The 27,313-nt window shown below is 68.4% G+C and overlaps 1 protein-coding gene across 1 annotated transcript in view; it reads left to right on the top strand.

Annotated features, from left to right (window-relative positions):
* ADGRD1 (adhesion G protein-coupled receptor D1) overlaps positions 1–22,434 on the top strand; it is a 54,163-nt gene extending 31,729 nt beyond the window's left edge. Inside the window, exons 15-26 of the mRNA XM_054594087.1 lie at positions 8,350–8,423; positions 8,970–9,093; positions 13,158–13,261; positions 14,353–14,464; positions 15,133–15,286; positions 17,479–17,545; positions 17,666–17,732; positions 18,548–18,639; positions 19,624–19,750; positions 20,174–20,215; positions 21,232–21,324; positions 22,271–22,434. Coding sequence (XP_054450062.1) covers positions 8,350–8,423; positions 8,970–9,093; positions 13,158–13,261; positions 14,353–14,464; positions 15,133–15,286; positions 17,479–17,545; positions 17,666–17,732; positions 18,548–18,639; positions 19,624–19,750; positions 20,174–20,215; positions 21,232–21,324; positions 22,271–22,366 — 1,152 coding nt within the window. The 3' untranslated portion in view covers positions 22,367–22,434. The remainder of the gene's footprint in view (positions 1–8,349; positions 8,424–8,969; positions 9,094–13,157; positions 13,262–14,352; positions 14,465–15,132; positions 15,287–17,478; positions 17,546–17,665; positions 17,733–18,547; positions 18,640–19,623; positions 19,751–20,173; positions 20,216–21,231; positions 21,325–22,270) is intronic.
* The last annotated feature ends 4,879 nt before the right edge of the window (positions 22,435–27,313 follow it).

Here is a 27,313-nt window from a genome sequence, read left to right as displayed (position 1 = left end):
GGGCCAGGCTCGACCCGGATGGAATCGTGCAGCCTGGGCCCCCGGGAGCAGCCGGCGTCGGGGTGATGTTAATTCTCTGCCTCGATACAAGTGACTCCCCACTGCGTCCCCCACCCAGTTCTGGGCAGGAGACCGGCCGTCCGCCCTCCAGGCAGGGGAGCCAGGGTTGGGCGGGGTCGCCCGCCGCTGAGCAGACAGGACACAGCCGGGGAGCGCGTGGCTGCACGGCCCCTCCGCCGCCGTCCCCAGGGGAGGCTGTGCCTTTGGGCGTCGAGAGCGTGAGTGGGCTGCTGCCCGCCCCGGGGTGAGGCCGGTGACGGAGTGGCCGGGAACTGGACGCTGCACAGCCGGGATCAAGGGCGGTTCATTGGTCACGGCACACACACCACACGGGGCCCCACGGGGCAGCACGTGGGAGCAGAGTCCACAACCCGGGGCGGGGGCAGCTCGTGGTGACAAGAGGGTGGCGGCCCTGGTTCCATGGCAGGTGTGACAGGCAAGTGTGAGGGACTCTGAGCTGGCGGGGACCCCACGGCCAGGGCCACCCTCTGCCTTCTTGTGGCCCCTCGGGGGGGAGGCCAGGGACCCTCAGCCAGGAGACACCCCGCTGCCCGCCCTCCGTCCTGGACGCTGGACATGGGGCATTCGGGGGACACCCCGCCCCTCTGCACCGGCTGCCCACGTGGGGGCGGAGGCTCGGACGACCTGTCAGTGCACAGTGACGCGGGGAGGTGCCCAGCACCCGCTGTGAGGTCGTGAGTGCGTCCTTCTGCCCCTCGGGGCCGGAACTCTCGCCTGAGGCCGCGGGGTTTCCAGGCAGAGTGAGCAGGCAGCGTCAGCCGGGCCCGGGGCTGGCCCTCCGGGTGCCCTGGTGATGCCGGAGCCGCCCCCCGCTACGTGGGAGGCCCGGAACCCCTGAGAGGAGGCCTTGCTGCATGTGAAACGTCACCACCGTCAACACCCAGCCCCGCGCCCCCGCCCATAACAGCGGCCTACACGGTGGCCTTTCTGTCTGAGGTGAATCACCCTGAACCGTGCAGGGCGCAGGCCCCCGGGGCCCGGGCCGCGCCCTCCAAGCCCACGCGGCGCTCCGCCTGCTGGCTCCGTGTCTCGGGCCGCGGGGGGCTCCGGGCCCGTCAGGTTCTCGGAAGGGGCTCCCGGGGCCCCCACGCAGCGTGTCCCCTGGCACCCCGCCGGTCGGAGCTGAGTCACAGGGCAGCATCTGTCTTCGGGGCGGGAAACGAGGCCTCTGCTGGTGGTCGGTCACTCTGGCCCCGGAGGACAGGCGTCCACAGGCTCCGTGGGGCCTGCAGCCTTCCAGACACCACGAAGAGGCCCGGAGGGCGTGTGGGTGGGGGCCCCGTTATCTCGGAGTCCTCGTCCCTGAGGGCAGTGTCCCTCTCAGCCCTCTGGCAGCTGCGGGGATGCCCCCCCAGCCTTCACCCTCGGGGCCCCCAGGAACTGTGCCGGGGGCGGTGACTTCCCGGGCCTGAGCCCCAGCCTCCAGCCTCCGGGAAGAGCCAGGCCAGCCGGGCGGGGGCTCCGGGCTGGGCTCTGTGCGCTTGCGGGGTGGAGGGCCGGCCTGGCGCCGCCCAGCTCTCGACCAGATCAGTAATTCATTCCCGGGTGATGAGAGGGTGTCTATCCTGTGACTTTTTATAGTTCACATGAAAGCGGCCGGCCCTGGGGAACGGTCTGGCCAGGCCTGCTGTGCTTCAGGGGACGCGCCCATTTCCCACTTTCGGGGGCCCCGGGGCCTGCGTCTCTCTTCTGCAACCCTGTCCCCGAGCTCCAGGCGGCTGAGCGGCCAGGCGAGCGAGGAGTGGCGGGGACCCGCTGCCTCGCTGGTGACAGGTCCTCGCTGGTGCTGAGCCAAGGGTCCCCGGGCGAGAGGAAGAGGAGAGACCGTGGCGGACGGAGAGGAGGCCGGGGTCCAGGCTGGGGGGCGGCCTGGGGAGGCCACCGCATGAGAGCAGAGAGCGGGCCCCAAGCACCTGAGCTCACTGGGTGGCCCCGGGCTCGTCCCTGAGGCCTCGGGTCTCGGTTCCCTCCAGTGGAGCTGTGTGGCTCTGGAGCTCGGCGGGTGGAGGGAGTCACCTGGCTGCCATCGGGCAGCGGCTGGCCGTCTGCCCAGGCACGGCCCTGGTGCCCCCCCAGCCCCCCTCCCGCGTCCCGCCCTCGCAGCTTCCACGCCTCTGCGCCCGGCCGTGCCCAGCTTTGCCCGGATGAGCTTCGTCCAAACTGGGGCAGGGGAGTGACCCTGCCCGGGTCACTCCGATCTGCCTGACAGTGCAGACGGAGCTGCGGCCCAGGGTTCCCCTGGGCTCCACCCGCAGGGACCTGTACCCCGGGTGGCCTCACAAGCTGCCTCCGCGAGTGCTAGTCACGGGAAGGGGCGCCTTTCGGGGTGGCCCCACAACACGGCCGCGGGCCACGGTGGGCCACCTGGGCAGTGCGACAGCAAGGGACACCGTGTGGGCTTCCGGGGACGGTTGTTCTGGAGGAGACGTGGCCTGTGCTGGGGAGGCGGCAGCCAGAAGGCCGGCCCAGCGCAGAGGCGCCGTGGGCGGGGGCGCGGGCCCCGTGGGAGGAGCAGCAGGCCCACTGAGCCCTGGGAGCGGAGAAGGAGGCGACGGTTCCCAATGGCTCCTGGGAGCCTCATCCCCCGCGTGGGCTTGTCTCCGGGGAGCTGGGCCCGAGCCCTTCACCGGCCCGCTGTCGGCGGCGTGTTTGGGAGCCCCAGGAGCTCGCCCCGTCCTAGCGGGGCGGCACCGCCTCACGCCCACTGGCGGCCCCTCGCGTAGCCGAGCCTGCGGTGTTTTCGACGACAAGGACCGTGAGCATCGTCATGGCAGCTCTCGGTCTGGGCAGAGCAGGGCGGCCCAGAGCTGCCCGCGCAGCAGCTGAGTGCGTGTTTCTAGTCTAACTCCCAGGGATTGGGAGCCACGCGGATTGCGACCCAGCGTCAACATTTACCATCTGTGTTCCGCCAGCGGTGGGGGCCGGGGCCGGGGCGGGGGCCGGGGACGGTGGCATATCCGCGCCCTGCGGGGCTCAGGGCGGCGGGGACGCATCCCGAGGAGCAGCAGGGATCCCTCGTCTCCTTTGATTGGCGCCCACGGGAGCCACGGTTCTTCATTCCGTTTTCTTCTCTTATTCCATTTGAAACAGAACCTCAGTATTCGCATTGAAACGCATTTCCACCGAAGTGCCTCTGGTTAAGTAAGTGGAGAAATCTCTGTAACAATACATCATTTTCTGGAGATGAGGTCATGGGCACGGCCGAGGGAATCTCATTTCCTAGCGCTTCCTTACCGCTTCGGACCAAAACGTAACTACCTAAGGAGGAGAGGAGAGCCTGCCTTCCAGGGGCTGCGAATGAACGGAAACTTGCCTGTGGATGTCTCCAAACTCATTATTCCCCCACCTGTGTGCTTTAAACGCCTCGTGTTGGGGTCCCCTCCTCCTCATGCCGCAGAAGTCACATCTGTCACGGCCCAGTGCGCGTGGAGCCCAGGGCCAACCCCTCCTGGCCTCTGTTGGCAGGAGAGACCCCCGATGATCCCAGGAGAGACCGGCAGAGAAGGGGCCTCGGGAGCCGAGCCGACCGGAGGTGGCCGCCCGCACACAAGGGGAGGAGAGCCTTCGCGGGACCCTGAGCTCACTGCCTGCCCCGGGCAGGACCGCGCCTCTGTGACCAGGGGGCTCGGGGGACATGGGGGCTCTGGTGCAGGAGGGACGGAGCAGGAGGCCTCCGGGACCCTGCGCGAGGTCTGTCCTGGGCAGGCTCCCGCCCGCCCGTCCGAGAGGCCCGGGGCCGCTGACCAGCAGGGTTCACGCCATGTTCCGGTCTCCGTCTTCTCGACGGTCCCTGAGCTCGGCCCCCCGGGGAGCAGAGCAGCTGCCCCGTCCTCGTCACAGCCTCGGGGCAGCAGGGGACGGGGGCTTCCAGGGCTCTCCTGGCGGCCATGGCGTGTGCCGGCGGCCGGCTGACAGACCGCGGGGGCGTGGGCTGCAGCGGGGGACGGAGGGAGAAGGAGACGGGAGGGGGGACGACTCGCCGGGCGAACTGAGGGACGTGGGGCCGGAGTCGGAGCTTCCGGAACAACAGGGCTCAAGGACGCTGTTCTTTCTCGGTGGCTGTAAGGGCCTGACTCAGGGACGACATCTGTGCTTCCGTGAGCTGCTCAGCAGCTGCAGGCGGGAGGTGTGAGGGCAGGGAGACCGTCGGGACCTGCCTGGGCGACAGCCCCTCCCAGGGGACAGAGCGCCCCCAGCCCCGCGCGCGTCGGGAGCCGGGTCCAGCACACCCGGACCCCTGTCGTCAGGCAGCACGCCTGGGGGCTCCGCCAGCCTCAGGACGCTGCGCGTGACCGTGCCCGTGCCCAGGGCCAGAACGCCCGTCGCCGGCTGCTGCCCCGCGGGCCAGGCTCTGACACGTCCGGCCGTCCCTGCCACGCACTGCATTTGCTCCGAGCCCTGTCCCTCCAGCCGCCTTCCCCGGCTCGGCGCCCCTGCCCCGCTTCCTCTGTTCCACGTTCGCCTCTCCTCCCACGTCACCTCCGTGCGTCCGGGGCTGCGCTCCCCCCTCCGAAGCCCGTCTGCTCACAGTGGCTCCGCTCGGCCGCGGGCTGGGGACCGGCTGCCTCTGCGTCCCAGCGCCCGAGGCCAGTGCGGCAGCGCGGCCGGGCCCGGGCCTGAGCCTGGGAGGAGAGCCCGGCGGGCAGCGCCGCCGCCCCCTCTGGCCTGCTCGGTTTGGGGGTTCACGCTGAAATGCACAGTTTGCGCGGCAGAGACGGGGAGCCCGTGGAATGACTGTCCCTGGGGACATCGTCTTGCTCTGACAGCTTTGTCTCCGTGGAGCGAATGCGTCCCTGCGTTCCTGGCAGCCCCCTGCAGGCAGGACTCTGGGCTCCCCCGACGTGATATCGCATTAACGTCTTCTCCGTCACCTCGGCCGTTAAGGAGTTAAGTCACATCTTGGACACGTTTCCCTTTAGATCGGTTTGAGAGCCACGGTATTACCTTTTGAAAAGCTGTCTTTTAATACGTGGGAGAGAATTTCAGGGGAAAGGCTTTATGTATGCGCGATTATCTTAAGAAAAGGATTTCTTTTTAATGTGGGCGTTTCAGGCCTAGAGACATTTGCACTAAACCGTTTTACTTAAGAACTTGTAAAATAAAGTAGCAAAGAGTGGGAAGTGGGCGAGGAGCGAGAGGGACAGAAATAAGCGACCCAACGCCCCCGCAGAACAGGCCCGGCCTCCCCCGCAGCCCCCCAAGCTGGGCCCAGAGTGCAAACGGTGTGCTTCCAAATCCCTGCTCTCTTCTCTAGGTAAAATCGCTCACTTTTCATGGAAAATAACATTATTTTTAATGTGGTTTGTAAGCTGGTTAGAGACCATAAATATGATGTGTTATTATTAACAGCCTCGGAGTCGGGCTGTAAAATAGATCAGAATTTTATGACCTTTTAAACCCATCCCATTATCTGCATAAAGATAAAACCATTCCACTCGCTGAGACAAGCCGGCAGGGCCCGGGCCAGCCGGGAATTGGAATTTCCTGATTATCAGCAAGTCCTCCCACCGGCGGCGCCGACGGAGAGCCGGTTTGCCGTCTGTGCTGTGAACACCGTGTTTCCTCCTCCCATCTGAGGGCCAGACGTGCTCAGAGGCCGCGTCACCTGCCCCCACTGCGAGCTCTGCTTCCAGACACAGCTCGAGGTCACACTGCAGCTAATGGCTCAGGAAGGCCTTCTGGCTGCAGGAAAAGTTCCAACCTGTGGCATGGGAAGCGAGGCCCCGTTAGGGTGACTGACGGGGACCACCGCCCACCCCAGTCCTTCAAGGGCAGCGCGCTGGGCAGTCCGGCCCGGAGCTGGGGGTCAGGGCTGGAGGACGGGGTGGTGGGGGCGAGGCAGGCGGGGCAGACCGGGCAGATTTTGCTGAAGTTGTGTTTTCGGTGCAGCTTCTTCTCTTCCCTTCTGGGGTGACAGGCCAGACGGTGCCCCGGGGACTTTCCAGGCAGGGCCGTCGCTCGGGCGGGTGCCAAGCTCCGCACGCACGGGGAGCTGCTCTGCGCTTCCCCCAGCGGCAGCAGGCCAGCTGACCTGGCCAGGGCGCGAGGGCAGGAGATTCCAGGCCGGGCGTGGCCTTGGCCGGGCCCAGGGAGCCCCGCCCGCCCTCCGCCCTCCGCCCTCCGCCCTCAGCCCTCCTCCTAGCAGTCGGTCACTCCCCCATCAGGGTGGGGCTGGCTCAGAGAGGTCAAGGGGAGGCAGCGCGGGGCGTCCCAGCCCTCAGGGCCTCTGGGGGTGCAGGTCTGGGGGCCCCGGTCCCGGCTGGTGCTCACGCCCCTCCTGCACTCCGAGCAGCATGCGCACGCAGCTGCTCGTGGAAGAGGCGTAGCACGAGGCGGGGTCGCGGTGAGGGCCCGGGCCACCGCTGGGGAGCCTCGCCCACACGGGGTGGGCCCCGGCCAGGTGCCTGCTTGAGCTCCGATTCTGTGGGTTGCTCGCGCCTCCATTTCCCCCGCCGCTGATAGCGTGCCATCCTGCGTGCTGCCGACGCGGGGCTCCCGCGTCTGAGCACACAGTCACAGCCGCCTCCACCGGCACAGAGGGGGCGGAAGGGGCGGCATCTCGGCTTTCGGTGGGTCTCAGGTCCACGTGCGTCGTCACCGGACAGGCTTCTGAGAGCTGGGCTGCCGTCCCCCGCCCCTCCCCCGGCCCCAGTTTCTGGTTCTGGGGCCCCGGATCGGCCGTGGGAACCGCCCTCCTGTGTGATCACAGGAAGGGGCGCAGCCGGGGCGTCCCGGGGGGCATCGTGGGCGCAGCCGAGAAGAACAGGGTCAGAAGGAAGGCAGGCTCGGGCCTTGCCGGCGTTCTTGTGGGCTCTCGAGCCAGAGCTGTGTTCTCTGGGCTCTGAGAGCCTCTGCCGGGTTCCGGGTTCAGTGAAGCTCCTTTGCTGAGTGGCATGGGCTCAGGGACGGGTGGCCCTCTGGCTTCTGAGCCCCACTCTGCAGCCGCAGGGCCAGCTGTCAGACAGCTGTCCCCTCTGGAGCGTCTCTGAGGAACCAGCACCAGCCGCCCGCCCCCGGACTCACGCTCCCTCAGCCCCTGGCACGGCGAGCACCCCTGAGCGACCGCAGGAGCCGGCTCGTGCGGCCCCGGGTGTGGGCCGTTCCGACACAGAGAGTCACCGCCTGGGGAGCGTTGTGCCGGGGGGAGGGCCCAGGTGGCAGACTGATGGACAGGCCTCGCCGAGGGAGCCACCAAACCAACGATTAGAGGGACCAGACAGGGCCTCAGGGAGGGACGTTCTGGCCAAGGGGCTGACAGCTCGATTTAAGAGACCCTGCGGTGCAGTTAATAACCCTGAGGCGCTGAGGGAGGCACAAGGGGCAAAGGCAATAGCGTTAATCTGATTGTACGCGGCCGAGGGGATGATCAGAGGAGACGCGCGAAGGAAGGGCGATGGAGGAGCCCTCGGGCCTGGCCGCGCTGACCCCGGGGAGCGCAGAGCTTCTGTGGGACGCGCTAGGGGCGGCTCCCGGAGGGAGGGCCACGCCGAGGTTCCTGCGGGGGCGCGGCTCGGCGGGCCAGTGGCGGCCACCATAGGGTGACGAGGAAGGGCCCGCCTGGGTCCCGGCGGCAGCGCCAGAGGCGAGAAGATGCCCAGGGCAGTCAGGTCGGGGTGCTCGGCGTGGCGGTGGGAACCGGCCAGCCACGCTCCTTCTACGAACAGCCCGCTTTCTGGGGCGGCTGTGGGGTCCCCAAGCCTCTCCGGTGTCGGCCTCTGGAGGGGGCTCTGCATCTCGTTTGGGCAGAGGGGTGGCCACTGCGTGCCCTGAGCTGGCGCCCGGAGTCCAGGGTCCGACGCCCAACCTCTCAGGCAAGAGTGGCAGCCCCAGGAACAGGGTCAGGGGTCCACCGACCGTTCGTTCCTCTGTCCCTCTGTTCAGCAAGTACTTAGTAAGCGCCTGCTGTGTGCCAGGCCCTGGGGAACAGCAGTGAGGGAGACAGCCACAGGCTCACCGCACGCACCTTCAAGATGGGAGACGGGAGACGGGAGACGAGCCAATCAGTGGCTGTGCAGCAGGCGGCGCAGCGGCTGAGGCTGCGCGACGGCGAACAGCTGACTCCAGGCGCCTCTCCCGGGGACTCTCGAGGGGCCTGGGGGCCGTGAGGGTGCCCTGGGGACCGAGCGCCCTGAGGGGTGGGCGCAGCACGTGCAGGGGCCTGCGGCTGGGCCTCGCGGACCACAGGGAGCAGAGAGGGAGGGCCAGCGGTGGGGGCGCGGGGGCCGCCGGGAACCTCGCGTCACGAGGCTCGCCCTGCCCTTGTTTCAGACCGACCGGCAGTGCCGCCAGGCCGCCGATGAGAGCCACCGCGTCTTCCTGTACTGCGCCTTCCTGGACTTCAGGTACAGTCTGCGGGGCCGGGGGGCGGGGGCCGCCTGTGTGCCGGGGGCCCAGGCCGCCCGGACATTGGTGCTCGGGGCAGCTTTCTCAGCGATGCGCGTGGCTGACCGTTCTGCTCAGGAGAACACGCGCTGCGTTTCATGCGCTGGACGCGATGACCCATGACCCTCTGCGTCCCGCCCCCCGGCCCCCCGCCCGGCAGCACCCATCCGGCCGTCTCCACGTCTCCCACCTTCTGTGCAGCCGCCCCCCAGGGTGCCCACCGGTTGCTCTGTCCTCGGGTGTCCCCGTCTCTCAGGAATCACCCGCGCGTCCCTGCGCGGGGACCTCGGAGTCGCCCTGGAAGGGACTCTGGGCCGTCGCACTTCGTCCTTTCCCGGTCGGCGGCCCAGCGATGGCGCCGCTTCCCTCCCGCGGAGGAAGCCCCTGTGTCCTTGGGCCTGCCCGGCCCCGGCGCCGATCGGCTCCCGGCGCCTGCTGGGGACGGCTCCGCGCCCAAGGCCAGGGCGCGTGCTGCTCCCGCCAACCGCCTGGCCGTGCGTCCACAGCTCCGGGCCCGGGGTCTGGTCGAACCAGGGCTGTGTCCTCGTGGAAGGGAACCTGAACTACTCCGTCTGCCGCTGCACACACCTCACCAACTTCGCCATCCTCATGCAGGTGGTCCCGCTGGAGGTAAGAGCCCGACCCTGAGGGGGCGCCCTTTCGACGTCGGGCTGGAGGCGGAGCGGGGGTGGGGGGCTGTTCGCCTTCGGGGCGGACGGGGGGCCGCTGCACAGCGAGACCCTGTGATCAGGGACATCCGCAAGGCTCTGCCTCTCGGGCAACAGCAATCTTGGCTCCAGGTGTCCCGGCGGACCCCGTGCAGACCGCAGTCCCCCGAGGCGGGTGGGCACGCGAGCATGTTCAGCCTCAGGTCCTGTGCCGCCGGGAGTCCGGCCGAGCGAGGTCCTCGATGACAACCCGTGTGCGAACGTCCGGGGGGGTGTCCCCGTGGGACACACAGGTGCACACACGCGGGGTGCCTGCACGGAGCCCTCTGAGCGTCCCCGCCCTGACACCGGAGGTGCCGGGCGGCAGACAAGCCTCTGGGCCTCCTGAGCCTGCGGGGGCCTGCCTTCCAGCTGCAGCCCGCAAGCCCCTCCGGTGGGCAGGGGCCTCCGATGACCTGCTGGCGTCCCTTCTAAACCGGCCCTTGAACCTGCCCGGGAGCCTCAGGCTGAGGGGGCAGAGGCGCTCCTGCCGGCCTGAGAGTTCCTCGGTGCGCCCGCCCGGGCCCAGGGGCGGGGGAGGCAGAGGGCTCATCCCAGGAACCTTTGTCCCGCGTCCACGGAAAGCCAGGCCCCTGCAGCCGAGTCCCGTCTCGCGCGGGCACAGACGCCGCACGGCCGGGGGCTCGGAGCCGGGAGGGCGGCCCCGTGCCCTGCACCCGAGCTCCCCTGGGAGCGGGATGCGCAGCCCTGGTCAGTGGGGCTCAGCTGGTCGGAGCGCCGGCCCCGCGACCCAGAGGTCGCAAGTGCGACGACCCCGCGTCCGGGCATGTGCAGGAGGCAGCCAACCGGTGTTCCTCTGTCCTTTCCTCTCTATAAAAGCAATGGAAAAAATCATCTCAGATGAGAATAAAAAAAAGAATTTTTTTAAAGAGCGAGGCAGGCCGGCTTCCTGGAACCCTGACTCAGCCCGCGGCGCAGCCGCGCGTTCACAGCGCCTGCGGGCCCAGAGCGGGGGGCGCCGCGGAAGCACGGGTTGCGATCAGGCCTCAGGTGGGGGCCCCGTTCCCCCAGCGCCCCGAGCGGCGCATCTCGGTTCAGGTACACGCGACCCCCCTACACCGCCTGTGGGGGCACTTCCTTGAGGGGGTGATGTCTGGGGAGCAGCTGCTCCCACATGAGTGAGGGGCTGCCGTCCTTACTGTCACAGACGAGGTCACCGGGGGCAGGGCCTGGCCCTGAACACCTCCAGGTCCCTCGCACTCTGAGAGCTGGAGCCGCCGGCTCCCTCGGCCGGTGCCTGTGCGTGGGCCGGCTGGGTGGGGAGAGGCGGGGGCGGGGCAGCCAATGGGAGGGAGGCCGCTCTGTCCAATAAGCTAAAAAAAGCCAGTGGGACCCTTTATGATTGCAAATCTGTCCCCACTCCCTGTGACCAGATTTAGGCTGCCTGTGGGTGTCTTCGTAGAAGCCAATCCTATCCACTGATTGCCAGGAAAGGTCAGCTTGGAAATGGTTTACAATTATCCATGCTAAAAACAAACCTTCTCATGAATGATTAAAAAAAAATAGAAAGAAGAAGCTGTCATCTCAGTCGACAGCAAATCCGCGGCCTTCCGAGAGCCAGCGCCAGCGGCAGGGGCGACCGAGCTCCGCGACAGGAGCCGCGTCTCCCTGAGCTCTGTCCCGGGCGTGGGGACAGGCGAGTCGGTGGCCAGGACAGAGCCTGCCACCGCTGACACCTCCGTCAGAATCTGCGTCATCGAGCTGAGGAATCAGGAAGCCAGGGAACACGTAAAGGGGGCGTGCGCAGGAGGCTTCACAGCCTCGTTTCCGGGGAAAGAGCGGAAGAGCAGAAGCCCCGGGGGCCGCGAGCGGAGGACTGTGCCCCTCCGGGACGTGGGCCCGGGCCCCTCCTCGCTGGCGGGGGCGGTCCATCAGGAACTAACATGCCCTTGTTAGGGAATGAGTTCTGATTATGCCACTGACTTGGAGGGATTTCCAAGGCATGGCTGTGTGGAAGGGCAAGTCGGGTGGGGGCGGGGGAGCAATGACCCTCGGTGCCACCGAGGCTGCAGGCGGCGGGGGCGGCGGGGGCGGGCGGGGTCCCGGAGCCCACGCAGCGTGGCTGCGCTCCGGCAGGTGGCGGGCCACCTCGGTGCCTCTGGTGGGCGCGCGGCGGCCGTCCTGGGAGCGGGAGCGCTGTGCCAGGACAGGGAAAGCAGACGGGGACGCGGGTGCACGCCGGCCGGAGGCTGGGGCGGGGCCGCAGCCGCAGGGAAGGGGATGGTCAGCGAGCTCGGTCGCCTGGCCTTGGCCAGTGGGCCTGTGTCAGCCCACACAGGCTGAAAAAAATAGCTGCCGATAGTTCAAAACTCAGATATATGATCTGAAATTTTGAATTTCTGGTTTTCTTTTTTGAAAAAATGAAGACGAGGGCACCCACGTCTTCCCGTGCAGCTACTGCCCCTGCAGGCGGGGCCCTGGTGCTGGGTGTCCCCCCCCCCGCCCGTGGTCCCCACGCCCTCCTCCTGGGGGCACGGTCTGGCGGGCATTGTCATTCCGTATTCAGGGAGATGCAAGGACGTTTCCTGTTCTCTGGGGGGGGGGGGGGGGGGGGAGCAGGAAACGCATTCCCTGAGAGGGGCTCCTGTTAGAACAAGGGAGAGAGAGACGCTTCCTTTCTGAAGGACGGTCCCACTTGCCGCGGCGTCCGCGTGCCCCCGGCTGGCCCCAGTTTGTGCTCGGTGCCCCCAGCGGCGCTGGGACCTGTGGTCTCTGACTCAGAGGCGCCGTGTCCTGAAGCAAACCCGGCCCCTCTGGGCACTTCTAAATCCAGCCGCGGGCTGGGAAGGAAAGGCCACTGCTGGGGCACAGCACGCCTCCCGGGCCCTCCCAGGGCCACGTCCACGCTGACCTCTGGTCACAGGGCCCGGCTGCAGCAGCCGCCTGGAGCCCCTCGGCCCGGCCCGCGTGCCAGGAGGCCGGATGGGCTCTCCGGGCGGCCCAGCACCGAGGCGCCGGAGCCACGTTGGGGGTGGGGGCGGGCGGGTGGCGCAGCACGAAGGGGCCGGGCCCCCTGCAGGGCCTCTCCGCACGCACGGGCCATTGCTCAGGCAGCTTCCGATGAGCACCTACTGCGCGCGGCTCTGTGCCCTGGCTGGGGAGCTGCCTCTGCACCCACAGCGGACACTGTGTGGCCTTGGGCAGTGCCTGCTCTGAGCCTCGGCTCCCCGACTGTGACGCGGGGGACCCTCTCCCCCGGGACGGGCGCCAGACACCGCCCAGCCCCAAACACTGGCGCTCGCCTCCCACCCCTGGGGGGCCTGTCCCTGCAAGGGCCCCCCGACAGCTCCCCGTCTGCACGCATGCAGCCCCAGGACCCTTCCCTGGACCAGATGCCCCGCCTTTGAAAAGCACGGGCTCCTGGCGCCGCCTTTGGTGGCTTTGCATCTGCCAGTGAATCACCGCGTTCGATGTGGCCTGTTCAGTGCAACGCGGGCCTGGACAAAGTCCGCCGCAGACTCTCACACAGCGCGCCTGCGCGCCGCACGGCCTGAGCCCCGCGCCGGTGCGGTCGCTGTCTCCTCGCGCCGCTGGCGGTGCCCGGTGCGCAGGTCCTCCGCCGGGACGTGGTCACCCAGGGCTGGAGCCTGGCCTGTGGCTCCTGGGTCCAGACTCCTCGGTGAACCCAGCGCCCCCGGTTGGCTGTGGATGCCCGGCCCAGACAAGGGACAGGGGCGCGGAGCGGCGGGCGGTGCCGCGGGGGTGGGGGCGGTGCAGGCAGTAGCAGGGGGAGGCTGGGGGGTGGGGCGCCTGAGCGCAGCCGAGCCACGTGGAGCATTTGAAAGGTACAAAACTGAGGGCTGGCCCCAAGGGCGGGACCTCTGTCGGTGGCAACAACGGGACATTAGGGGGAGAACCAGGGCTTGGAGGTGGCCGCGCATTCGCGACCGGACAGTGGCTGCCTCGTGCTCCGCTGTGCGCTGGCCGGGCCAGCCCGCCGAGCCCTGCGCTCTGCTCTCCCCGCAGCTCACGCGCGAACACCAGGTGGCGCTCTCGTCCATCAGTTACATCGGCTGCTCCCTGTCGGTGCTCTGCCTGGCGGTCACGCTGGTCACCTTCGCCATGCTCTCGTGAGTCCCCGCCCCCGCCGCGCGCCCGCGGGAAGCCCGGTGGCTTTGTGTCAGCGCAGACGCCCCCTGCCCCTGGACCTCGGGAGCGGGCGAAGGCCCAGACCCTCATCATCACAGCTGGGTGGCTGCTCTTGGTCGTGTCCCGTGCTGAGATCTGGGGTGCAGGGAGCAGACAGTGGGGGTGCGGGGAGGGGGAGGAGAGACCCCGGGGCTGGGGGGCTGGGGGCCCCGGCTTTAGCTAGGCTGGGAACGTCCGGGAAGGTCCCACGGGGGACAGTCCAGGCGAGAGCCAGGAGGACGTCCCCCCACCCCCCACCCCCACAAAGACATCAGGCGGCCACAACTTGTGGGGACCGAAAAAGGGAAACGGGAGGCGTGTGTCTGAGCGCCGTGAAGCCACTCTCCCCAGGGCGGCTGCGTGTCACTCACCCCCGGGGGCCCCCGGGGCTGCGTGGGTCCCCCAGGGTCCCGCGCCCCCTCCCCTGCCCAGCACCTTGGGGGTTCTGCGGCTCTGGGATCCGCGCTGTTGGCCGGGAGTCTTGAGGCGGGCAGGTGCACAGGGGCACGTGAGGGGGTCCTGGGGGACCCAGCCAGGCAGGAGGACAGGTGTGGGTCTGGAGGGTCGCCCCGCGGTGCCCAGGACGCTGAGTCTCATCCCTGGTTCCTCAGCGTTTGCTCAGCCCAGCCCCCACTCCCCCAGCTCTGGGGACACAGCTGTGCCGAGGTAGATTAGTGTGTCTGCGCGGGGCCCAGCCGTGAGCAAGGGCTGGGAGGCGCGGACACTCACTTCCTAGCCACCAGCGCCAGGCAGCCGCGATCGGAGAGGGAGGACGTGGAGGTCCCTCCCGGGCAGGGGCGTCTGAGCGGCTACTCAGCACCCAGGTGGAGGTCGGCCTCCGTGGGACGGCTGGTGTGGAGGCCCGAGGCTGGGGGTCGGGGCGGAAGGGCTCAGCAGGGCGGGGCTGTGCCGAGGGCCCACGGACGCGAGTGGCAGCGCCAGGGCCGGCTCCCCAGGGCCCCTCTGGGGCTCTCGGGGGACCGTGAGGGGCGGCCGGCCGGCCCCGGGCCTCACCCCTGCCCTCCGCCCTCAGCTCGGTCAGCACCATCCGGAACCAGCGCTACCACATCCACGCCAACCTGTCCTTCGCCATCCTGGTGGCCCAGGCCCTGCTGCTTGCCAGCTTCCACAGCCAGCCTGGCACGGTGAGTGGCCCTCCGCCGCCCCGACGCCCCGGGGGCGGCGCCTTCTGCAGGACACGCTTCTTCCACCCGTAATTCAGACATTCCCCCCGCCCCCCGCCCCCCAATCCTGACAGCCAGGCCAGGGCCCCACCAGGGAGACAGAAGACAACACTCAGACTCAGCATCCAGGGCTGGCTGGCGCCTTTCGGTGGACAGGCAGCGATTCCAGGGTCCCGGGGGAGCCCCCACCACAGGGCCGCTTCCTCTGTCCGAGCCCCCCCTTCCCACAGGCCTCCCCTCCAGGGCAGGGTGGCTTCCAAAGCTCCAGGCTCCTGTCCTCGAGTCTGGAGAAAGGAGGGACCCCTCGCTCCCTGGTGGCTCGACCCGCCACAGGTCACGTGCCCACCCTGAGCCAACTGCTGTGGGGGTGATATTTATACTGATTGGCTGGGTCTGATTCCCACGCCCTCCTGAACCAGTCGCTGAGCCTGGGAGGGAGTACGGTGCAGGGACCGGTTACCCCCGAGTCGCATGCCGACCCAAATCGCTGCCACTAGAAATGGGGGCCAGGACTCCCAGCAAGACCAGCAGGTCGGGGACCAGAAGATGCCTCACAGAGGGCGCTGGGAGGCGGAGCCAGCAGGGAACACCGGAGGGGGCTCACCTCCCGCCCTTGGCTCTGACCCTAGGTCCCGTGCCAGGTGCTGGCTGTGCTGCTGCACTACTTCTTCCTCAGCGCCTTCGCGTGGATGCTGGTTGAGGGGCTGCACCTCCACAGCATGGTGATCAAGGTCTTCGGCTCGGAGGACAGCAAGCGCCGCTACTACTACGGCATCGGATGGGGTGGGTGCAGGGGCTGGGGTGGGGGCGGGGGGCGGGGGGCGATTTTTCTCTTCATCCTGCCCTTCTTTGCGCCGTGGAGAAGCAAGATGGTAGGAGAGCCCTATTGTCCGCACAAAAGCAGGAGTTCCAGAATTTCAGACTCATTCTGGTGAACTTGACCAAGGCTGATTTTATTGGTTTTATGTATTTTCTTGATTATTTTTTTATTCTCTAGCTTGCCTGTTTCGGTCACGACCTCTTTCATTCCTTCCCTCCCGCTTGCCGCTCGTCTAGCACACTCTTCTTTCCCCAGCACGTTCGCGGGAGAGCGTGGGGTCGTTGCTGTGCGATCCACCTTCTTTTGCTGAGAGGCACTCACAGCTGTAAGTCCCTCCAAGCATTCGGCTGCGTCCCGTAGGTTTGGGACGCGGGGCTTCGTTTTCACTCATCTGAAGGCCGTTTCTACTGTGCTTTTGGGTTTCCTTTTTGACTCATTGCTCTGCAGCGTGTTGGCTAATGACCACACACCTTCGAATTTGTTGTTTTTTCTGCTACTGATTTCTCATCTCCCCGCACACGTCACAGCAGTCGGGCTCAGGAGGAAAGGGGGCTGAGATGCGAAGTGTCCCAGAGGCCCAGGAGAGGGGCGGGGACAGCGTGCGCCCAGTGGCCCGGCAGAGCACAGACGGCCCGTGGAGCCGGCTCCCTCGGTGCCCACGCGGGCCTCGGCGGTGGCGCCACCGGCCCCGGCAGCTGACGTGCCCCCAGGGCCCTCCGTCCCCTCAGGCGCCCTGTGTTCCTGCCCCAGGCGGGGCCGCCAGGGGCTAGGACGGCCCCCGTGTGCCCTCCTCGGCCCGGGGGCTCTGGGGTGCCCCAGAGGCAGCCAGAGGCGTTTGGCACCAAGGAGAAGTTCTGCCTTCGCGGGGGCTGAGGTCACATGCAGAAGGTGCACCTTTTGTCACGTGTGAATGTGACAAAGGTCCACCGTGAGAGGTGCGCTCCCCCAGCCCCTGCCGGCCCGCCTCTGCCCCGAAGCCTCCTGGCTCCTTTGTGGGCCCTGTGGCCCTCGTGTCCCCACGCCCTGGGAGGCACCGGAACGCTTCTGACGTCAAAACAAAGGGTTTGAGAGACACTTCTTTTCAAGGAGACGATGTGAAGCAGATCCAGTAGCCCCATTATCCGTGGGTTTCCGCTACCTGCCGTCCACCGTGGTCCAAAAATATGAAATGGACGATTCCAAGGACGAGCACCACCGGTTTTCGACGGCGCGCCGCTCCGAGGAGGGGCACGGAGCCCTTGCCGCCGGCTCCTCCCAGCTCGGGCGTGGATCGTGCTGGGCCCGGTGTCCCCGCCCCCGTGGGCTGCGGCCCGGACCGGCTGTCGCGGTGCCGCGGTGCTCGTCCCAGCGGTGCCGCGCTGGCTTCTCCGGCGGCGGGTTGTCGCTGCAGCTGCTCTCTCTGTCCCTGTCACTGCTCACCTCTCACTGTGCTGGCTCACAAGTTCAACTTCGTTGTAGGTGCGTCTGGAGGGGTAAAACAATCCCCGCGTGCACAGGGTTCAGGACTGTCCACGGTTCCGGCACCCTCGGGGGTCTTAGAGTGTCGCCCCCACAGATAAGGAGGCCACGGCTGTGCTCAGAGGGGCCGGTCTCCTTGCTCCAGAGCAGCGGCCTCCGGGGGTCGTGCACGCTCAGCCCCGGGCGGGCACTGTGGGTCGCTGCTGAGTTTTTGCGGATTTTCACCCTTCCCCACCCTTTTATTCTAGGAATAACCAAGAGGCAGCTTTCTTGTCCGAGCAGGTTCTATCGAACGTCCTCTTGAGAGGGTCCGCGGGCGGCAGGAGGGACAGGCCCCGTGGCTGGGCCTCCCGGTCACCCGCGCCGGCGACGGCCGCGGACACACCGGGCGCGGCTGCGGGGCTCAGAGCAGCTGGCCAGACACCGGCCCTGAGGGCCCGCGGCCCTGCCAGCGGCCGGACGCGGGTGGTCTGCAGAAACGGAATTGGTTTCCTAAGAGACACGCCTCAGAGTCCGCGTGGGCGTGGGCGCGCGTGTGCCGCCTCTGTGTTCGGACTGCAGGTTCTCTGAGGACCGGCCGTGCTGTGTCCGCACGCGGCGCCCGGCTGTGCGCGTGTCGCGGGCGGAACACGAGGCGGCGAACTCCCGAGCGCGGTCCGAGGGCGCGCGCTCACGGGCCCCCTCTCGCCTTCCCCAGGCCTCCCTCTTCTGATCTGCGCCACCTCGGTGGTCTGCGCCCTGGACAGTTACGGAACCAAGAACAAGTGAGTGCGGCCTGAGGGCGGTCCCAGGCCCCGGCCACTCCTCGGGCGGGAGGCGCCGGCGGGGGCGGGGAGGGTGGGCCGCGAGTGACCTCTGCCTCCCCCCCGCCCCCCCCCCCGCAGCTGCTGGCTCTCGCTCCAGAGTGGCGCCATCTGGGCCTTCGTGGCCCCTGCCCTGCTGGTCATCGTGGTAGGTCCCCGCCCTCCGGGGCGCAGGGCTGGCTGGGGGGGTTCCGGGGGGGGCGTCCTGCGGCTCAGCGGAGGTCGGCCTCCGACCCCTGCCTGTGGCTCCTGTCCCCTCAGGGGGTGTGGCCTCTCCCTTCCCCAAACACAGGCAGGGCGGCAGGAGGGACAGGCCCCGTGGCTGGGCCTCCCCGTCCCCCGCGCCCGCCAGGGAGATGGGTGCGTTTTCAGGTGTCAGGCGAGGCCACAGTGTGGGTGCGGTGGGGAGCCGTGCGGGCCGCGGGCTCCGACCCTCCCGCGGTGCCCACCGCACTCACGCTCCGGCAGGGAGCTGCGGGGCCCTGGGCCACGTCGGGGAGGGTCGGTGAGAGCCTGCGAGCCACAGACAGCGAGAGGTCCTGTGGCTCCCGGGACCGAAGTGGGGCCTCTAAGCCCGCGGTCAGGGCGCTCGGAGCCCTGCGGGGACCAGGGTCGGCCGAGCCCCTGCCTGTGTCCCGGGCCCCCAGCTGGCGGCCGCTCTCCTGCGAGCAGGCTCCTTTCTCTGACGGGTTGTCCCTGTGCCAGGGACAAACTCTGGGCTCACAGGAAACCCTAGTAACACCTGTCGAAGGAGAAAAGCCTGCGTTGTCCTCGCGACGGGGCCAGGACCCCAGCGCACACCCGCCGTGCCCCGCCCCCGCCCCGCCGGCCCGGTCCCAGGCCCTGGTCGCAGCCCCTGAGCCGCCGCCTTGGAGGGTGTGGGGCCCTCCCTCGGGCGGGGGACCAAAGCTGACAGGTGGGGGGGCCCTCCCAGACACGCCGCGCCCTCTGCCCCTCGCGCAGGTCAACATCGGCATCCTTGTCGCTGTGACCAGGGTCATCTCGCAGATCAGCGCCGAGAACTATAAGGTCCATGGGGACCCCAGCGCCTTCAAGTAAGTGGCCCCCGGGCGGCCGCGGGGCCCCCGCCTGCCGGGGGCGGCTCGGGCGCAGGAGGGCAGGCCACCCCCTCCGTCCTCGCTGTCACCCTGGCGGGTGTTGGACCAGCGTCCTTGCCTGGCGCCCTACTTGGTGCCTCAACCTCCCCGCGTGTCCAGAGGCTGAAAAGCCCCAGACGCCAACGCCCCCGTCCCTTTCATTCAAAGGGTTTGGGATTCATTGCAGAATAGTCGCCTTATCTGTGACCAGGGCCAGCCCCCTCGCGGCCTCGGTGCCCCACTCGTGGCGGAGGGGCCTTCTGGGTGTCCCCCCGGGGCTGCTTCCCGGGGGTGGAGCGGCGAGGAAGATGCTAGAGTCCGCCCACCCAGGCCCGTGCTGCCTCAGCCTCTGCCGTCTCTCTCGGCCCTGTGACCTCGGGTCGGCTTCCTGCTCCGCGGGACCCCGCTTCCTGGTGACCAAGTGGCTGCAGCAGGGGGTCAGGTCCTCGGGGCAGTGGCCTCTTTCCCTCGTCGACCCGGACCTCGGGCGCGCGGTCCGCCCTGGCTCTGGGTGCAGTCGGCAACCGCCCCCCACAGGCCGGGGTGCGGAGGGGGCTCCTCCCGGGGACTCTGGTGGCCGCTCTGGGGAGCAGGGCGTGGACACAGGCAGCCAGCGTCGCGTGGGTGGCCTGCGCGGCGGTGTATCACTCCCAATCCGCAGGGAAAACAGTACTATGTCAACAGCAAATCGATAAGGCCATTATCCTGTAATGAATCCCAGATCCTGTGAATTAAGCGACAGGTGGCTCCGGCCTCTTGAGCTTTTCAGCCTCGGGACCTGTCGGAAGGTTGGGCCCTGGGGGGCAGGAGCGAGGACCCTGGGCTGGGGCCACGCCCGTGCGCGTCCGCGGCAGGAACAGGAGCCGCAGCGCCCTGCGAGGCCTCCTGGCCCGCAGCGCGCGCCCGCCCACCCAGTCCCGGGGTCCCCGCCGTCTCTCGCAGGCTGACAGCGAAGGCCGTGGCTGTGCTGCTGCCCATCCTGGGCACCTCCTGGGTCTTCGGTGCGCTGGCGGTCAACCAGCAGGCGGCGGCCTTCCAGTACCTATTCGCCGTGCTCAACTCCCTGCAGGTGGGCGCCCGGGGCCCGCAGCGGCGAGCCGGCCGTCAGCGCTGCGGGTGGGCACGTGGAGGGGCAGGCCGGCCCAGGGCGGGGGGGCCCTCTCTCCCTGCCGCGCGTGCACCTACGGGCCCGAAGCTTGGGGGCGGCGCCGCATCACAGAACACGCCCCAGGGCTCTGGGAGAACGGGGCCGGCCGGGTTGCGACCCCGTTCACAGGCCGAGCCTGCGGGAGGACAGCGGGCACGTGGGCAGCCCTGCGTGGGAGCTGGGCCCGGACTCGGGGCGCATTGGCCTCGGTCCCTGCAGAACGGACTGCCGCACGCCCCCCAGGCCCGGCTCCCCAGCCACACCCCGGGCCCGAGCCGCCCGGAACCTCGGGGCTGTGTCTCTGAGGGAACGCAGGCGGCTCTAACGCTGCCCCCTCCTCCCCAGGGCTTCTTCATCTTCCTCTTCCACTGTCTCCTGAATTCCGAGGTACGTCTGCCCCTCAACTCCCGACGACAGGGAGCGGGTTTTCATTTCTGAACGGGCACAGAGCTGCCCTGTCAGGCTGGTGTGGGGACAGGTGGTGGGCAGGGCCCACTTCCCGCTGGACCCTTCGGCCTCTTCCTGCTGCTGAGCAACCTCCAAGCCTGCTCCCTCACTGACATCCTGCGGGGACCAGGACTGGGGGTGGGGGGGTGAGGCAGGCGGGGGGACTCGGGATCCTAGGAGGGAGGGTGAGGCGTCCACGTGCTCCCGAGCCCCCAGAGCCTTCCGGAAACTGTCCTGGGTGCAAGGAGGGGCCCCCCCATGGGTGGCGGGGATTGGTCCTTCGGGTGCATCTGGGGCGTGCGTGGCGCCTGCTCTGGGCCTGGCCCCCCGCCCGGGAGGTCTCGCCCTGAAACAGTGGGCTCCGCACGGTATTCCTCGGCCTCTGGTCCTCGGTCGTGGGGAAATGTCCCCGGGGTGATACAGGGAAACAGGGAAGAAGCAAACCCCCGCCCTGGCCTTTTCAGTGGAGACCGTCGGGCGTGGGGAGGGGTTTGGGGGTGGGGAGGGCAGGGTGTGTCGCTGAGGACGCTGGTGGCCTGCAGAGGGGGGTCCCGTGGTTGCAAAGGCCAGGGGGCCGCTCGGGCCGGGCCAGCGCCGGGGCCCTCGTGGCGGTGGGCTGCCGTGGCCCACCACGGCGGCGTTTCTGCCCCCGCCGCCCTCTGCCCCAACGCCGCTCACGGCTGTGTGCGTCCTGCCCCCGGTCCACAGAGGGAGGGACAGACCCCACCCTCTCCCCACGCGGGACTGGCACACGGCGGGCGCAGGCACCGAGTCCGTACCTGCCGGGGAGCCCGCGACGCCGGGGGCCACAGCCCCCAGACCCTGCCCTGGCCCGGCGCCTGGTCCCCGGCTCTCAGGCCAGCACAGGTCCAGAGGCCTGTGACGCTGAGCTCTGGCCGCGCCCGCGCCGCGCCCGCCTCCGAGGCGGCCCTAATGCGCCCCTTCCGCCCGCCCAGGTGAGAGCCGCCTTCAAGCACAAAACCAAGGTGTGGTCCCTCAGCAGCAGCTCCGGCCGCAGTGCCCACCCGAAGCCCTTCGGCTCCGACGTGGTGAGTGTGGGACACTCTGTGCCGCACCCCCCCGGGGGCCTGCGCCGCGGACCCTCCCGGATCCCGGGACGCTCCCCTCGCTCACCTGCACAGCGGTCCCGCCTGCGGCCTCGGAGCCGCGTTCCTGCTTTGCTGAGCCACTCACCGAGAGGCCCTCCGCCTCAGGGCCCTGAGCTCCGGCCCCCCGACCCCCGACCCCGGGCTCCGCGGCCTGCAGGGCCCGCGCTGCTTGCTCTTGCTCAGCCTCTCAGCCTGACCCCAGCCTGGGGCCGCGCGCGCCCTGGGCCGGCGTTAACGCCCACATTCGGCCCTGTGTCCCTGCTGGGATCGTACGACCCTTCTGCCCCCGCCCAGGGTCGGTACTTTTTGTACCACCTGAGGGGACGGGAGGACATACAGATCAACCGACCAGGATGCCGGCGTCTGACACGCCGATGGGGCCCCGCGGGAGCTGCTTCGCTCACCCCTGTGCTCGGCGGCCGCTGTCCACCTCCCGCTCCGGGTTGTGAACCCCGCGGGCCAGGATCGGGCGGGCTGGGTCCCCGGCTGCGAGCCCGTGGCCAACGTCAGTCACAGCCCGAGCGGGAGACCCACGGGGGTGACTGCGCAAGCGGACGGGGAGAGGGCGGTCATGAACCGGTCAGGGAGTCGACGGCAGGAGGGCGGGCGGACGGACGGACGGGCGAATGGCTGGGTGAGCCGATGAATGGAGGGCGGGTGGGGGAGCCGGGGGCAGATTCGCGAAGGAATGAAGAGACGATGGGGGGTGGATGGCCGGGTGGATGATGCCGTGAACGCACCAGAACCGGGAGGGGGTGTGGAAGCGGGGGCACCCCCTCCCGCTCAAGGCCCTCGTTCCTGGGGGGCCTTGTGGCCTGACAGCGAGGGCGCTGGTGCAGCCCCCCGTCCGGGCCGGGTCCTCACCCCTCACTTCTCTCGTTCGCAGACGAACGGCGCCCGGCCCGGCCCGGCCTCCTCCAAGCTCAGCCCCTGGGACAAGAGCAGCCACTCTGCCCACCGCGTGGACCTGTCCCCTGTGTGAGCGGAGCCCCCGCGCGGCCCGCGGCCCGGCGCACGGACCCGCCCTCATCACTGCCAGCCCCCGGCCTGCGCCCCCGTGAGCCGAGGGCCCGGGGCCAGGGCGCCGGGAGGGCGGCAGCGCCTGCGCCGGGCGGGGTCGGGGGGGCTCGGGGCCGCAGAGGCGGTTCCCGCGCCGGGTTACGGCCGCTGCGCCCCCGCGGGCCGGGCGAGCAGATGGAGCGTGTGGGGCAGGGAACGAGGAGCGTGTCCGCCCCCGACGTCACCCAGTGGCGGGCTCCGCGTCACCAGGCTCCAGGCCGAGAGCCGGTCTTTCTCTCCGGTGACGCCGCGGTGCGAGGTCTGTGCCGGGTCCCCGCTGACGCCGGCCTGGGCCACGGCTCTCAGGGCTGCAGGGCCGCCGCGGCTCCGGAGCTTCTCAGCCCGTCCCCGCCGCCTGTCGACGCTTCGGGCGCAACGTCGGCCTTCAGACGCCCCCTTTCAGCGCCGCAGCCTTCTCGCCTGCTCTCTGCGGGTGGCGCCGGGGCCCAGCCGGACTGACTCTCCTCACGAGCTTCCCCCTCATCGCTCGCAAATGCTTTCCTGCGTCGTCGTGGAACGAGCCAGCTGCCGTGGAGGGCGGCCCCCTGTCGCCTCAAAGGCCGCCCGCTGCCCGCCTGGGGGACGGCTCTCGGGGCGGGGGCGGTGACCGGCGCTGTGTCTTCCCAGCCGATGTTAATTTGTGGACTGGCCCCTCAGGCCGCGGGATTGTTGCAACGGGCCGTGTGGCCAGGATCCTGCCGAGTGCTGGGGTTTGCCTCCGTGGATGTGAGCCAGACGCCGCTGGGCTGTGCGGAAGCAGGCGACGCAGGAGCCCGCCGTGGCCGGCGGTGCCGACGGCAGCTGTGCAACGTGTGTGCACGGGCTCAGACTGGTTTTGATACTGGAAATGTCCTTCGACACTGTGACCAGGGACAGGACCCAGCCCCTTCCTCTCGCCGACACGGCTGCTTGTCATGGCCTCCGGTAGATCTTTTTCATCCTCCGACACCTCCTTAATGTCCCTCGCCCCACTCACAGCAAGTGGGACGGTCACCCCCAGGCACCCCCGCTACGGGAGGGGTCACGCGGGCGGCACATCCCTGGGGGTGAACTGCTGTTCGTCCGTCTGGAGAGGTCGCAGGTGCACCTGCCGACCAGCCCGCGTGGCGGCACCACGCACCTGTGCAGAGCCCCGGGGTGGGCGGGGGGCGCCCTGGCTGACGCGGGGGTCCCTGCAGAGCCCCGGGCGTGGCGAGTGTCCCGTGCGCCGGCCCAGCCCGGCTTCTCCTCGTGACTCAGAGGCAGGTCCCTGTCGCGCCGTGAGCACCTGAAGTGAGAACACTGTATTTCTAGGATTTACACTTGGATTTTTTTCTTACTTAGCTCCTGGTGGAGCAGATCAAGGAGGAACTGTCTTTCCTTTAGACAGAACTCTGTTTCTTGACTCGCTGATGCTCGCTTTCTGTAGCTAATATATCAAGGGACGCGGCGGACAAGCCTTTTGCTTCTAATGAATGAACAGCGCACTTTATTTATACGCTGTATGTTCTGGCTTCTGCAGTTATTTTATCACCTACGCATAATTTGGCCGAAGGTAAAATGGGTCTTGTGTTAAAGCAGCTTAGTGCCGAGGGCAGACAGTGAATGGCACTCAGCAGGGAAACTGCTGTGATTTTTATGAAATAATAAAACCTTCACGTCCGTGAGAGAGCGTGTGGTCTGGCGTCTTTGGTTCACGGGAGGTGTGAGTGGGGCTGTGAGTCTCTCCACGAAAATCCAAAGAGAAACACACACGGGTCGAACCTTGCGCGGGACACACGCTCCAGGCCTTCCCTGAGCGACCGGCTGGTGGCCCTGGGCCCGGGCGACAGATGCCGCCCCCACCCCACCCCACCCCTGCTCTCGCGGGAGGAAGGACGAGAGGGGTCGCTCAGCCACACGCCCCTCCCCGCCGCCCGCCGCCCGCTCCTGAGGCCTGGTCTGCCGGGAGGCGTGACCCGCATGGCCTGGCGTCACGCCTGTGGCGCTGCCACCTGTCTCTCCATGCAAGGCCCCCGAACCCTCATCCACATTCCTACACATCATTCAAAATTAGGGCTGTGGTTTCTATTCAGAAAGCGTCCAGTGTGTGTGTTTTGCAGAAACCTGTCTTAGGATGAGGTGATCTCTCTGTTTCTAGCTCATGTACAGCATACATCATGTTATTGACATACATGTTTATGTGTTTTAATATATATTATATCTGTACCAGATTGATCAATCGATAGATACCGATTTTTTAATGTCTTTTTGCTTGTGGCTTCTTTTTCTTATATTGACTATTTTCCAGATTAAAATGTCAAAATTGGATTTCTGCTTCAGAAAGAGTTCATAATTCCACGAGTCACGAAACATTTTGCCAAAATGGTTATTGGGTCAGTTCTCACGGCAATGATAGCTTATTGATGTTCTCATTTTTCAAACATTTTACCAGCAACGAGCGTTGTCGGTCTTTTTACGGCCACGTTAATGCGTGGGACCATCGTGACGTGCATTTCCCTGCACCCCCTGCCCTCGCCCTGGACCCTGGTGTGACCCAGGAGGCCGGGCGGTGTGCTCGAGGCGGGCGGCTGGGAGGAAGTGCAGCTGCGAGGTGTGTATGGGGTGTCGTGTGCGCACACGTAAACATGGAGGCGTGTTAGGAGGTGGGGCAGGTGCGCGCACACTCCCTGGCACACAGAGCCGTCAGGGAAAAGCCTCCTGTGAGCAAAGGGCAGGGAGACAGGGCACCTGAGGGTCCCATGGAGACAGGAGCCTCTGGTGACAGGGACAAGCAGTAGAGGGGAGGCGGGAGGAGGCGGGCAGGCCCAGCCCCCACGGGCTGCAGGCCCGAGCCCGGGGGCGGAGCTTCACGCTGGTTCCTGTGAGGAGCCCCGGGGTTTGGCGACAGCTGTGCTGAGCTGTAAGGACTCAGGGCGGCCCGCACACGTGTGGCGTGTGGAAGCCGGTGCGTGGGGGCGTGTGCACAGCGGCGCAGCATCACGCGATCAGCGGCCTCACGCGCGGCCCTCGCGCTCCCAGGCCCTCTGCTCCCGGCGAAGCGTGTGGGGCCAGCGTGAGGCCCCGGGGCCTCAGCCAGAACGTAAACCCCAGCCCCGGCCCCAAGGGCGGGGGTGGGGGCCTCCAGCGCCTGCGGCCACGGGGACGCTGGCCCCCCGCCTGGAGAGCAGCGAGCCGGGCAGGGGTCACGGGGACAGGGACAGCCCGCCCCGCGCCCCAGATACCACCCCCCACCCCGGCATCTCAGGCCGCAGCCAAGGGGTTCAGGCTCATAGTGAAGGTGACGACCCCTCTAGGTCACCTCGCTGAGGACCCTGTGGGTCAGAAGCACCGGAGTCAAGGCCACTAAGGCTCGGCCCCTACGGCTGAGGGCCCCCAGGTGAGGGCTGGGGGAGCCGCCTCAGGGGTCCGAGCTCAAGGACAAGGACGGACGGGGCGCTGGGAGAGCTGCGGCGGCCCCCGCAGCCAGCGCCGGCTCCCCACGTGCGGGCCCAGAGCTGCTCCTGCACACGAGCGGCGTGGGCGCCTGCGGGTGGGGAACGGGTGCCCCCTGCCCGCGTCTCCTGGTGGACACACCCGCGCGGTGGCAGCGTGCGCGCGGGCCGCGCCCTCCCGGGGGGTGGGGCTCCCCCGGCCCCGGATGCGGGGCCCTGTGCCCTTCGTCTGGGGTGCGCCTGCCGGCCGGAAAGGCCGGAACAGCCAGAACAGCAGCCCTGGGAGGACAGGCCTCAGGCCGCAGCGGGACCTGCTCGGGAAGCGGACTCCACCCCCGCGCGGGGCCCGGGGCCCGGGGCGGGGGCGGGAGCAGGACGGGGCACCGGGGCGGGGGGAGTCCCGCGCCGCCCAGGCAGGAGGGGCCCGGGGCCTGCAGGTGCCCCTGAGCTTGAGGCCTCCAGGCGGACTCTCCTGGGCTGGGGGGACAGGCCGTTGCCCCCTGCGCGGCCCCTGCCGCCCGTGAGTCTCCGCCCGCGCGGGATGGGGCGGGGCGGGCGCGGCGGGTACGACGGGGCCGACTTTCCACCGGGAGACACACCTGAGCCTCGGAGTCCTCGGCCGCTGCCGTGTTGGGCTTTCAGCGGCGGGGCTGCCGCGGGCCGTTTCCACCCGTTCACGGCAGTAGAAACGAGTCGTCGTCTTAAAACGCTTTAGGGAGGCTTTAGGTTCTCAGCACCACGGAGGGGACCGTCCAGGGGTTCCCCACAGGCACCCTCCCCCTCCGCCCTGCCAGGTGGCACCCGTGTCCCGACCGGTGGCCCTATGTGGACACGTCGTCATCCCCCCGGGGTCCACGGTGACATCAGGGCACGCTGCCGTAGGTCGGGAGCTTGGGCAGGCGCGTGAGGACCCCGGCGCGTCCTGGGCGCCCCGTCTGCCCCGCCCCCAGCAGCCACTGGGTGTTGGTGCTGCTTTTGCGGTGCTTTTTCACCGCCTCCCCCGCCCGCCATTTCCAGGGTGTCACGCAGTCACACAGCACGTGGCCTCTTCCGACGGGCTCCTTCCCCTCGCTCCTCTTCAGCGACGGCTCCTCCGTGGCCCTTCGAGGCTCGGGCGCCCCCCTCCCAGCTTATGCAGACGAACTTGCACGCAGGTGTCAGTTACGAGGGCACAGCGTTTGCAGACGCTCACACCTGCATCCCCCCAGGAACGACCATCCCTTTGTCCTGGTTGCCACATTCACGTATGTAACGGTAACTCCAGCCGCCGGGCTGTGCGCGAGCCTCCGCAGAGCCCACCCTCTCGGAGCAGCTGGTCTGTGCCCACCCCCGCCGGCCCCGCCCCCCCCAGAGCCCGCCCCACGCCGTCCCAGGTGCTGTTTCTACGAGTCCGAGTCCCGGGTTTTCAGGTTGCAAGTCCGAGGGGGGTCGTGCAGCGCTGGTCTTTCTCCACCCGG

Source organism: Pteronotus mesoamericanus, unplaced genomic scaffold (assembly GCF_021234165.1).
Source record: "Pteronotus mesoamericanus isolate MK-2021 breed Mesoamerican mustached bat unplaced genomic scaffold, CSHL_Meso_final scaffold_507, whole genome shotgun sequence".
Taxonomy (NCBI): domain Eukaryota; kingdom Metazoa; phylum Chordata; class Mammalia; order Chiroptera; family Mormoopidae; genus Pteronotus; species Pteronotus mesoamericanus.
This window is presented reverse-complemented; position numbering and strand designations above follow the sequence as displayed.